Source organism: Mus musculus, chromosome 5 (genome assembly GCF_000001635.26).
Source record: "Mus musculus strain C57BL/6J chromosome 5, GRCm38.p6 C57BL/6J".
In the NCBI taxonomy this organism is placed as follows: Eukaryota; Metazoa; Chordata; class Mammalia; order Rodentia; family Muridae; genus Mus; species Mus musculus.
The window spans coordinates 63,929,235-63,942,622 of record NC_000071.6 but is presented as its reverse complement, the minus strand read 5'-3'; the positions used below and the strand labels follow the sequence as shown (position 1 = coordinate 63,942,622).

At 45.3% G+C, this 13,388-nt stretch overlaps 1 protein-coding gene across 2 annotated transcripts in view; it reads left to right on the top strand.

The window, feature by feature from the left end:
• The window catches only part of Rell1 (RELT-like 1), a 79,684-nt gene that overhangs the window by 26,398 nt on the left and 39,898 nt on the right, over nucleotides 1–13,388 (top strand). For both annotated transcript variants that reach the window (XM_006503621.4, NM_145923.4), the window contains exons 2-4: nucleotides 4,590–4,817; nucleotides 6,529–6,600; nucleotides 12,088–12,145. In XM_006503621.4, the coding sequence (XP_006503684.1) occupies nucleotides 4,590–4,817; nucleotides 6,529–6,600; nucleotides 12,088–12,145 (358 nt within the window). The remainder of the gene's footprint in view (nucleotides 1–4,589; nucleotides 4,818–6,528; nucleotides 6,601–12,087; nucleotides 12,146–13,388) is intronic.

The window sequence follows — 13,388 nt, the reverse complement described above, 5'->3', positions numbered from 1 at the left end:
CACCTGTAAGATTTTTGGATCAAATGACAGTTCTAGTTCACTTTTTTTTTTCTTTTTTTTTTTTTTTTTTTTTGAGACAGGGTTTCTCTGCATAGCCCTGGCTGTCCTGGGACTCACTGGCATGTGTCCTCTGCTGCAACCACCACCCATCTTTTTATTTTATATTTTGAGGTCCTCTGTAGTGTTTCCCATCTCCTTCCTGCTTTAGTTTGTGCGTTGGTGGGAATACTCAATGGCCACTGAACTTCTCTGATAATGCTCCTTTTCTCTGTTGTGTAAGTGTTAGTAGAGTTAATCTCTTAGTGACTTCACGGGCTCGAACTTCTGCTTGCTAGGCTATTGCTACATAAAAGATTACCTCAAAGTTCAGTGTCGCTCATCTGGACAGCTCATCTTTGCTCCACTCAGCATCCCAGCATCTCCTGGTTCTAGGATCTACTTCCAAGCCAGTTTGTTTACAGGTTGGCAAGTTGATGCCTGCTGCTGGTCTCTTTACATAAACAGGTTGGGCTTCCTTATAGCATGTGGCCCGGTGCCAAGAGCAAATGCCTAAAGATGCAGGAAGTAGGAAGTGAGTTGCTTAAGGCCTGGGGTCTAGATCCCAACCCCCGACGAGTTGTGTTGTTCTGACAAATCACAGGCGAGATTTTTATTCTTCTTATTTATTTATTATTTATATGAGTACACTGTAGCTGTCTTCAGACATACACCAGAAGAGTGTATCAGATCCCATTACAGATGGTTGTGAGCCACCATTGGTTGCTGGGAATTGAACTCAGGACCTTTGGAAGAGCAGTCAGTGCCCTTAACTGCTGAACCATTGTTTCCAGCCCCACAGGTGAGATTTTTTTTAAGGAGAGAAGAGGATGGCTCCCCTTGTTCATGATTTTGTCATCCAAAATCTAGTGGCTGTTTTCAAACCATCAAGGGTACACTCAGTACTTTGCTTGTTTTAAGGCAGCCTCTCTCTGGCCTTGGGCTGTCTCCTCTGTCTCTGTCTTGTGTGTGCTGGGATGACAGGTGTGTACCACCATGCCCTGTCTCAGCTACAGTCACTCTGATGGCATTTTATGGATGAGGACACCAAGCATTGAACATTTACATTTTGCTCACTAATGATGAGAGAGCTCCTAAGTGGCTGAGCTGTTCCAGCCAGCAGGCAGCCCGAGCTTTTAAGTTCAGTGCTTTAGTACATCTCGAGAATTGCCTGGCTCGCAAATGTAAATTCCCACCACCTGCAACTTTTCCATTGCACTGCAGTTGAGATTAAGTGAATGATGCTAGTTAATGAATTAAGTGAATTAAGTGATTCTTGTTTGCAAACCACACAACTCTGTACATGCAGGCTAGGTGCTGGCCGAGTGGACAGCGAAGACACACTCTCAACCACCCGGGTCTGAGCTGCTGTTGACACCACTTCTGAGCCCACTGCTCATTCCTGCTCCCCACTGCTAATTGATCTTTACCTTCTGCCTGAAACAGGCAATGACTCTGAGGGAAGCTATTTGATCTTCAGCCATCCCTGTGGCATAAAGCATGTGGTCGAAGAAGGAAGGAAGGAAGGAAGGAAGGAAGGAAGGAAGGAAGGAAGGAAGGAAGGAAGGGAGGAAGGAAGGAAGGAGGGAAGGAGGCAGGCAGGCTTACTCAGAACTAAAAAGTTAAACAAATGTTTCAGACTTTGTACATTATCTATGTGTTATAGACACATATGTGGTTTTTATACACATATCTGCATTATTTAGTGATAGGAATACATTGTAAGAAATACTTCATCAGATAACAGTGCACTTATGTAAACTTTGGTGGTACAACCTATTGTCATTTACATGACACTCTATTGACCCCAGGCTACGAAACCTCTACAACATATTACCCCAACAGGTCCTGTACACAGTTGTCACTCCGTGGTGTTTGTGTGTTTGTGTATCTACTTATAAAAGAGAACAGTAAAAAAAATGCAGTGGGAATTTTAAAATTTCATTATTATAATCTATGAGGTCTCTGTTATTTATGCAATGCCTTGTTTGAAAAGTCACGTGCAGTGAGAAGTATGTGTGTGTGTGTCTGGCTGTATAGATGCATGTATGTGTGTATTCTTGAATGAGAAATAAAAAAACCATGCTATCTCAAATTCTAGAGCTTGCCTGATAAAGTCATTTAATGGAGCCTTTCGCAGACTGATGAAAGCAGTAGTTTCCTTTACTTAAAGACCATGGGTATTTCCATGTAAGAAGAGAAGCAGCCCTTTGTCTCATGGGCTCCAGTTATGCTTACTTGGATACTGTTGGCTGCTGCTATGGCCTGTGATCGTTCCATACTAGGTGTGGTACAGTCACACCCCAGTCATCCTTTCTTAGCAACGTTGTTGAGAAAGCATAGAGCTAAGCATCGCTGTCGCTGGCTTTCTGATTTTGGGTTTTCTTTTGCAGGGTAGGTGACTTGCAGGGTAGGTGACTCTCTACATAAGCAGCTTCCTTTTTATCAGAGAAATCAGAGCCAAGACATCAAACCCAAATGCTGTATTTTCCTCTACTTTTCAACCACCTGACCTTCTCCTTTCATTTGCTCCTAATTTTTCTGTGGCATTATCTAGTCAGAGAGAGCAGGGGCGGAGGCTCCATTCTGTAACTGGCAGCATACTGAATTCCCTTTATCTTTTAGGCACCCCAACTCAGGTAAAAATCGATCTTGGCTTTAATGCAGAAAAAGGTTTCAAGACAAGTCGGGGTGAAGCAGAGCCGGAGTTTATTAGAGAAATGTTTCAGCAGATTTTAAAACTAGAGAGATGCTAAGGGAGAAAGAAACATACAGGAGAGTACAGGTGTGGGCTTCTCACAGTCTCCATTTGTCTTTTCAATAGATACATATACCATTTGCGTGGTTTTGAAACTATTCACTTGCACAAGAGGTTCTTCAGCCAGAGAAGGGGCGTTTACAAGATTATAATTACTGAGGTAAAACTGTATATCATCAGATACTAGAAAGTAGGAGGGCTTGTTGTACAAAGCCTTGCTTAAGATCCCCAGAAAATAGGAGGGGAATGGAACTAGGCTCATATACCTTTAGGCCTCAATTCTGGTTATTGTAATTCCAAAATAAAATAAAATTATCCATCATCTATTCATTCCTCTGCCTATCTATCGTCTGTCCACCCACTTATCTAACCATCCACTCACCCATCCATCCATCCATCCACACATTTAGCTATCTGCTCATCCATCTATCCACTTACCCATCCTTCTATCCACCCCTCCACACACATCAACCATCCACACATCTATCCATGCACTCATCCATCTATCCATCATCCAAACATCCACCCACCCACCCATTCATCCATCCACTTATCCATCCATCCACTCATACAACCATCCACTCACCTATCCACCCTCTCATCCATCCATCCATTTATCTGTCCACGCATCCAATTTGTATGCCTGCAGCCTACACAGCATTGTTAGTTGTGCTGCAGTTCTTGCTTCTCATCTCAGGAGGGGTTTCAGTCAGCCTTTGGAGTGAGGGGCTCCTTTCTTCTCCACGGTCTCATTGTTTTCCCCATCTATCCTACCCCACAGGTTTTCTCTGCAGTCTGTATTCTCCCTTTCCTGTCCACTTGTTGTGGTGGTGTGCTCAGGCTTTCTCTGACTTACTTTTCTGAGGCCATATGACTATTATACTGTCTGCCTTTTCAGGCCGCCTCTGGGATAAGTTCATGTGATAGAGATCTAAAAGCAAACTTCTTTGTTCTAAACCACACCCTCGCCACAGCTTCCCTTTTCTTGTGGACTGGTCCCCAGTGCTCTTGTCTCTCGGTGCACGTGAATTTCTTGCATGTGACCTGCTCTGGGTGCCTGATGCTAGTGTTCCCTCTTCTCCTCTCAGCTCCCAGCAGTGGCTCACCACACAGCAGGCACACAGTATCTGGTATTTAGATCAATGAATGAACAAATACACACAGCCTTCCAGTTTTTCATTTGGACCTTGGACCAGAAATCTGAGGCCATCCCTGGTCTTTCCTCTCTTTGTGCTGTCATCATCTTAGTTCACTAAATCTTTCTGGAACATAAGCCACACAAGGACAAGATGTTTGTCTGTCTGCCTTGGTGTGGTGCACTTGCGTCTCTGGCATTGGACAGGCAAGAGAACGATCATTTGTGACTGCAAAAATACACTCATGTGTGTTTGGCCCGCAGCAACTGGTTTCATCTTCATAGAAAGATGTGCAGATATTGTGACTTGTCAGAATGATGCTAAAAGGTGGAGTTGGACTTCTACCTCATGTCTCCCGGGTCCTCACACACAGCTACTATGTAGTGTGCTGTAATGCCCCCCTTAACTCTTGCATGTGTATTCTGTGCAGTCTAAAACCCTGTGCCTCCTAATCCTCTCTTAAGAGATCTCATAGTTCAGGAGGTGACTTAGACTGTGTCAGCTCGAGCCTATGCTCGCACCCTTTATCCCCCTCTATCGGGATCCCCAGACCTGTGTACAGCTCGTAGCCTTTGAAGCACAAAACTTTGATGTAATGGAAATATTCCCAGAGCTTTGTCGCCATCACCTAACAGAGCCGTGTGTGTCCCTCTCTGTAGACAACACTGGTAGCCACACGTTACACTCCCGAGCAGAGACCACTCCATCGTCACCCACCAACAACCCTGGGAATGGACACCCGGAATACATCGCGTACGTGCTCGTCCCTGTGTTCTTCGTCATGGGTCTCCTTGGTGTCCTCATCTGTCACTTACTTAAGAAGAAAGGCTACCGGTGTACAACAGAGGCGGAACAGGAAGTCGAAGAGGAAAAGGTGGAAAAGATAGGTAAGTAACCTCTGCTTTAAAAGGAAATGGCTTGAGGAGTGGGTTCTAAGTGGAAAAAACAAAACTTCATATATAATCCATTTCTTTATGAGGAAAACTATTTTCTGCAGTAATCAGAGTTTGAAACCTTGCCTGCATTTATTGAATGCTTGCTGAGGGTTTACTTCAGAGCCTGGTAGCCCGGGACTGTTATTTGTATGGTATATATTTATTTCTAATTGTATTGACAGTGAATTTAATGAGGGTACCTTCTCTCCACTTTGAAGGGTTAATGTGAAATTTTGAGACAAGGTGTTTTGGTGATTGGCACTTACTCATAAGCCTAATCCTTGCTGTTACTTATTGAATCAAGATTCTAATAAGAACGGTAGGGACGTGAAACGGGTCTCATCGGGTTTGCTGTGTTAAGTATCACTGGAGGAGTTCTCATTGAAGTCCATGTGACTGAACTGTATATTATTAATGAATAGATGTTTGTCATAGTTCGGTAGAGCTGCAGCAAGAACTGGTGCTTCCATGTGAGTGTCAGGGCGCTCATCTTTCCCTCTGCACATATGTTGATAGCTTGTGGTGGGGTCACCTCCATCCACAGCATGTCTTCCTCACTGATATTCCTATCCAGTCCTGCCTGAGGGAGGTTTCCTGATGGGTCCCAGGACTGGCAGCTCACTCTTCATCCAGCTCAGCCCCTCTGTGCCATCTTTGCAGGGAGGTGACATTTGGAGTAGGTCACCCATGGAGCCTACCGGCAGGGAAGGTTTCTCAGTGGTGGCTTGCCAGCTTGCTGGACTGTTGGTTTTTCCACCCCCACTGACCTTTGAGGCTGGGGAACATGGGTGAACAGGATGAGTCACGCTCAGCGAATGAGCAAACCGGCCTTGAGTGTTTGTCAACAGAGCAGGGCCTCCCCCGCTGTTCCTTCTAACCCACGAAGCAGGCTGGCTCAGGCTGGCTCAGGCATCAGCCCCCACTGTGACTGTCCAAACATCTATAGGTCATAGGGGAGAAGCCTCCCTTGGGGTGCAGAGGACACTCCTGCAGGTACATGGGTGTGCTGTTGTCCCAGTCTGTACAATGTCTCAATCCAGTCTCAGCTGGTCCTGCTAAATAAATTATACAGATCGGTTTCCAAATGGAGGCTTGCCCCTCTTTCTCCGCCTGACTTGGCTGTCACGTGCTGGGTCCCCAAAGTAAACTGAGTCTGTAAACAAATAACCAGTGCCCAAATTTAGCTACCTTGTTTCAAAGGAAAAGAGAGTTTTATAAACATGGATGAATACTTAGTACTTACTTGTTCAGTTGAAACCATTAATCAGTAGGCCAGTTGTATACAGCATGTCTGAGATTCGATAAAACCTTTTCGTGATCCTTCTTCTTGTTTCTCCAGAGGGTTGAAGGTAATAAGGAAAGATAGGAGAACGTGGGGGCAGAGATACATGCACTCCTGTAGTGTCATGCAAAGCAAGGGGATGCTGGACAGTCCTGCGCCTTTTCTGTTTAATTTATAAATGCGTGTTCAGCCCAGGAATTCAAAAACGTGTGGCATCGGGAAGGTGGGGCTGAAGGATTAAAGCTAGACTCTTTGCACTGTGTGAGGGTGCTTAAACTTTCTGGAAGGTATTCGGCGAGGCCTTAGGCTCTCAGATAAATGTCTAGTTGACTTGTTGCAGGTGATGGATCGTAACGCCGCTCTGTCCTCTTTCTCTCTTAGAGTTGAATGACAGTATAAATGAGAACAGTGACACGGTCGGCCAGATTGTCCAGTACATTATGAAAAATGAAGGTAAGGATATCTTCGTGCTTTGGGGCATCTCAGTGTTATTTAAAAATCTCCTTAGAGTCAGAATTTGAATGGCTTCGCAGGGCTTTTACCTGAACTCTGTAACTCCTCAGCTTTTAGCACTGTCACAACAGGAGAGGTTGCCTTGGTGGTGTTTGGTGGCTTCAGCACAGCAAAGGGCCAGGAAGGTCGATAGCTTCTAGGCTGTGTATCACGTGACTTTATAAAGCCTCAGCTTCCTCCTATGGAGTGAGAGTTACATTACACAACTGTGTAGGGTAGCACAAGCGATGTGCTGGGAGTCATAAGGACTCACATCTTAGCTGGTTCTTGTGTTTCACATTTAAGGACATGAGTTTGAACTGGGAAGAAATTGAGGCATCCTGGTAAGAACTGGGGAGTGACGGCCAGGGCCCACGTGCCTGTAACACCAGCCAATGGGTGAACTGCAGGTTCAGTGAGAGAGCCTGTCTCCAAATAGGAGGAGAGTGATTGAGGAAGATGCCCACATGGACCTCTGCCCTCTGTGTGCACGCATATGAATATTCTCTCACGCATCACACACACACACACACACACACTTACTTTTGCCAGTTTAACCGCTTGGCCATTTGGAAGGGGGGAGTTGGGTAGCATCCGTGTCCTTTCTAAGAGCTACACCAGTGTCAGCGTATTCCAGAACTTCCTCGGCACCCCACTCTGAAAGATAGCTGCTTCTCTCCCTGTTCCTTCCTCCCCAAACCACCTGCAAAGGTGCTTTGCTTTCTGCCTCTATGTTTGTATCTTCTAGGCTATCCAGTATTAAATGTGGATAGAGCTTAAGCATTAGGGCTTAAGTATCTTTTTTTTTTTTATATATAGTTTCTTTTTTGAGATAGGGTCTCATGTGGTCCAGCCTGGCTTTGAACTCGGTATATAGCCAAGGATGGTCCTGAACCTCTGGTCCACCTCCCCTTATCTCCTAAATGTTGGGATTATAGGCATGCGCCACTATGCTCAGCCTATGAAATGTATTTTAAGGCAACTTTTTAAGAGAAGGATCCAATTGTTACTAAATGAATTAGGGTCTTTGTTCTGGAGGCTGAGGGTTGTCTTAATAGGATGATGTTTTCTGTTGCTATAACTGAGTACCCCAAGCTTGACGAGCTATAAAGAACAGAAGTTTATTTAGCTCATGGTTCTAGAGGCTGACAAGTCGACGTGTGGGGCCAGCATCTGCTTGGCACCTGGAGAGGGCCTTCACTGCTACGTTCTGAGCTGGAAACGTGACGAGACAGAGCAGTCATGTCAGAAAGAATCTGCTTTTATGAAAAAAACCACTCTCTCAGTAATCCACGAATCTAAGAATCCATGAGCAGGCCAGTGACCCAGTCACCCCAAGGCGACTCCAAATGCCAACAGAATGACTTTGGGGAGTAATGTTTCTGACACGTGAGTGAATTTTAGGACACACCCAAACCAGAACAGAAACTTGGTTCTTCGTGCTTTATCAGGTCTGTGGTACTCCTTACCCCATCTGCTGAAGTGCTACAGTGTCCACTTCTGTTGGCAGATGCCACCGTCCCATCACCAGCCTCTCTCTGGGACCTTGGTCCCCACACCGCTCAGCGAGAGCATCCACCTGGCCCCAGACTGAGAGCTGCACCTGTTTCCCAGCTGTGCTTTGTGTCCTTAGAACCAGCTTTATGAGAAACTGGTGTTCTACTCAGCTTGGAAGTGAAGGAAGGGAGACGCCAAGGGCTTTAGGTCCACGCGCTTCAAGCCTTCTGTCTAGTTCTAAACATTGTCCTGCTTTCAGCTTTGCAATGATATTTCTCTCTTTCAGTTTTGATAGTTTGCAAAAAAAAAATGAATGAATAAATAAACTTAGTAGAATGGTTTTTAGATAAGAACAAAAAGACAAGAACACTTGGGCGTGGGCCTGTTTTTCAGAGATTTCCCATCAGGGCATGGGATTGGCAGTACTGAATCCCAGCACACTAGTTACAACCTAGAGTGTTTTCAGGTTGACTCTGAGGCTAAAATTCGCCACTGTATGCAACAAGCACCTCGTTACCCCACCTTGTATTCCATAGTTCGCGCAACCTCAAACTTGATTTCAATTTAGACTTCACTGTTATTTTCCCAAACTGGCACTCTATATTTACAAATTATAACTGCACTCTGAACTTTTTAAAAGGAATTAAAAAGGAATAAGATGAAGCACACGCTCTCTATTAACATCTTCCTAGGCTCTCTGTTAACCCACAACATTTAGTTTTAATCATTTGTGTTATTGACATACAAGCAGTCTCCTGCATTGTGTTTTTAACTTGCCAGATGGGTAATTTAATTTGTCAGATGTAGTCATGATTTTTTTTAATGAAGTGAACATTGAGGTTTATTAGAATTTTAATATAGATTTAAGCCAGAAGGGGGACAACAGAATCAGACTGAAGGACAGGACAGTGGTACACACTTAGAATGACAAGCTGGCTTCCCAAGGTGACGTTCTTGCTTTGGGTTGAAGTATGTGCCTTTCCTTTTCTAAATCAATTTTAGCTTAGGTCGCTGTCCTTTGGGGTTTGGAGACAGTAGCTGATCTGCTGGGCAGGCACGTTTTGTGGCGGTGTGCTGTCTCACTGAGTATTTCTGAAAGATGTATTCCCGTGGGGGCTGGGAATCAGAGGACCTCTCTGCAAGAGCAGCATGCGCTCTAACCACTGAGCCATCTCTCTAGCCCGTGCTGTGCTTCCAATATAGGATGTGTGCAGATTTCCAACCCAAGCAGTTCTTCACGTCTGACGCCAGCTCCATGCGTGTCTAATTCACTTCTGACTCTGCCAGGGAGTTAGTGTGGTCTACCGCAGGCAAAGGGCTCAGCTTCACAAGGCTGGCCGGCTTTGCCTGGCCCCTCTGTTCCTCTAACGTGCACACTGAGAATCTGAGAATCCCCCAGTCCCTTCCTCGGGTTTGCTAGAATGGCTCCCAGAAGGCCGGGATATGCTATTACATTCAGTGCTTTGTTAAAGGGGAACACCTAGAGGCGGGGAGCCAGGCATTGGGTTAGTGCCAGAGTTGTTATCCTCTAATCACACTGGGCGGGCCTTTCTGATTACTGGCTCCGCCCTGACTCACCTTGTTATCCTAGACTGAGTTTTACCAAGTGGCTCATTATGAATGACAAAAGACACTCCTATCTGACTCCGGAAGTTTCACTAGGGAAATTCTTCGGGTTTTTCAGAGCTCTTTTACACACCCACACACTTTTCTTCTTAATCCGGAGACCTGGAACTACCCCAGTGCTATCCCGAGTTTACCTTTCTCTACAGAGCCAAACTGAGGAGTGTTTGTGTGGTCAGTGGGGGTTTCCTAGCATTGTGTAGGAGTTTGGAGAGCATCAAGGATAGTAAATAATTTCTCATTTTACTTAACGGGCACTCGTCATAATATATAGGGAATTGTTTTCTCAGGTAAGTTTATACAGTTTTCTTTTGAATGCTTATCACTATAAAAGTCTGTTACAGCCAGCATGACCTCATTCCCTTTGTTGTTGTTTCCTCTCTGGTCACATTTGGTAAACTATGGGGACGTACACACTGGCCATTTCCTGTGTATTTTACAGAAATCGCATGTGAGACTATACTTCTTTATTAGTTCATCTTCTGTTAATTCATAATGGAATATACAGAGCTAGTGCTTTTTAAAAGCAGAGTAGTTTGCTGTAGCTCACAGTTTGGAGGATGGAGGTCCAAGATCAGGTAGCCTCATTGATTTGGACTCTGGAGTGAGGGTCCACCTGGTTGGGTCACATCTTAGTGGATAACAACATGTCGGGAGCATGGGGGAAAGGCAAAGAACACATGGTGACCAGGAAGCCAGAGAGAGTGGCTCTCTCCTTGTGGAGGCTAAGACTCAAATGCAGGGACTCCTGCGTACGCTCTGCTGCTGAGCTATAGCCCCAGTCCTCTCACTTTTATACCAACCCTTTCCTGGGAATGAAGGCTGAGAGAGAGTATCCCAAGAGCTGTCTGACTTCTGAGGCCGTGTTCCAGTAACCTCATCACCTTCCCTGGATTCAGAAGGTTGGACCATTTCTCATAGCTCCTCCTCCCATGAGGCCAGTTTGCTGCCATCCAGTACCAGACTTGAGGGAGAGTGGCATCAAAAGGGTGCCAAGCCAAGCATAGCGATGACAGCACGGACAGAAGTGGTAATGGGGGTTTTAACACAGGAATCTTTGGGGCACCAAAGCACATGGAAATCAAAGCAACATACCAACCTATTATCTGAAAGAAAATTCTTTTCCTGAATCCCCAATATCAGTCAAACATGAAAGTGACATGTATCACAAGATTATGAAGTGTGTCAGAGTCAATGTGTCATTTTTTGTTGTATGGGGGGGATATTATAGATCTAATTCAGGGCTTTTTTTTTTTTTCCCCTTAAATAACAAAAACATTTGGTTTTATAATAAAAACTCATGTTTGGCAGTTCATTTGGACACCCTCACCATTGTGAAGGGCAAAAAAAAAAAAAAAGGTAGTTTTTTAAGGAAAGCGATGACATGTGTAAATATTTCTTAGAAATACTGCCCCCACCCCCTTGGATTCCTAAAAGCTGCATTGTGGTGCTGTGATCCCCAAGGTAGCGGAGACTGGAGATCATGGGGGAGCCCAAAACAAAATAAGACAAATCAAAATGACAACAAACTCACTCTCTTTTATATGTAAGGCAACAGATAGGCCATAGGCCATAAGTGGATCTAAGTCTTTGGTATTGTATTTTCATGGGAGGATGGGTAGGGGAAAAAGTGGGAGAGGCAAAAAGGAAGTCAGGCTGTGAAGCACACAGCACGTGGGCCCTTGCCTCTCAACTCTCCCAGCAGCAGAGTTAGAACTCTGAGTTAAATGTCCTTCTCAGGGGATGTCATGTGATGTAAACTGCTACAAGCTACCTATCATTGGCTCACGTGGTAAATCAGTAATCCTTTTATTCTTTCTTCTCTGGAGAATTTATTGTGGTTAGTCATGGGATGGGAACGGTGCTTTAAAAATGAATGGAAAAGGTTAGGAGTTGGTAATAGCATTTGGCCTTGACAATTAAATAGCCAAAAGAAACTTGACTTTCACTGCAGCCTTTGACTGGCTACTCTGAGAAGTCAGGACGTAGGGTGTGGGTGTGGGTGTGGGTGTGGGTGTGGGTGTGGGTGTGGGTCAAGCCTAAGAAGCTTGGGTTCTGTGTGTTGACAGCTCACATCCACAAGGTTTTAAAACATGAACACTGTAATTCTAAGTTAAGCCCGCCTATGTCAGATAAATTTGGAGTGTTTGTCCCAACTTAGGGGCTTCTGCAGTCCTAGATCAGAGTAACAGCATTGGCCACCTGGGAAGTAAACCTTCTCCGACCTTCCTCATCTGGGCCTCTGGGGACTGAGGAGGAGCGCGGTGTCTCACGGACAGCTTTTCTAACATGGCTCTGATTGCTCACTTAGTTCTTTTTCTTTCTCAGCGAATGCAGATATCTTGAAAGCTATGGTAGCTGATAACAGCGTGGGCGATATTGAAAGGTGAGTGCCTCTCTCCCAGTGGATGGAGACAGTTTTCATTTGCTTGTTCAGATTGATTCCCTTGGTACTGTGTCCAGCCGGAGCTGGCCTCTAGCCTTGGGTACTATTGGCATTTGGGGTCAGGCAAGTCTTCGCTGAGAGTAATGGCTAGCACAAGATGGACTATTGAGCAGAGTCCCTCATCTCTGCTCACTGGATGACAGAGCACTTCCTCTCCTTCAAAGTGTGACAACCTAAAATGTCTCCCTCCGCACACTGACAGTGTTCCCAGGAGGACATCCCTCTGTGACCCAGGCTCACAGGAATTGGGTCCAGGACCCACTAGGTGTTGAGGGCAAGAGCTGGAGATTAGAAGATAAAGAAGACAGAAGCTGGGACCAGGAGGAGCTCTTGTGTAAGCCGATGGCTTATGGCAAGCAAGTTTATTAAGAAGCACAACATCTTAAATACAGCTTTTATGGGGAAAATGGGATCCAGTCAGTGTAAAGCTATCATACAACGGGTGATGTCAACAGGAAGCCAGTCAAACAGTGTTGCACAAGGGGAACACAGGATGCCTCAAGTGCTCCACAGACAGAGCACACAGTGGCCACAGAACTGAGACCCATGGGTGAGTTGAGTTGTCACGATGAAGTCAGTTCCTCCAAGGCCCTTGTCCTAGGCCTTTACTGGCTCTGCCCAGCTTATTCCCGGTTTGAGACAACCTTTTATCAGGGCCTCAGAGAAAGTCTTGGGTCAGTCTGAGTCTCAGTAACACTGGTTGGGAATTCTTGTGGTAGACAGTAGGGTTGGAGAAGGCAAGCTATGGCTCGGAGTCAAAGAGCAGGTTCAGAGCTTGAGAGTGGTCGTGTCCTGCCTCCAGTGTGCAGGTGACTGCTGGTTGATGCACAAGTTAACTGAGCCTGCTGAGTTCCAGATCCTTATCTGCAAACCACTGTGCTAACTTCATTCAATTATTACCAGGACTATAGAGCGCTTCCAGTCCTGTGAGACCTTTATGAACAACAGTAACTAAATGATAACCTGGTCGGTTTGGATTACCTGCTACCATCTGTTTTTGTGTTACTGGTTATAGGTTGTGGTTGTTGGGCGCCAGATTCCCCTGTAATTAGTTACAGATAACTATATGTCTAGACAGTCCTCAATTTCTGTAACTAGGAACGTTGACTGGGTAAATGGTTCAGTGCTGGATAGAACAGGACAGTCACAGATCTTTGCTCTGGAAGGTTTCAGCCACTGCAGC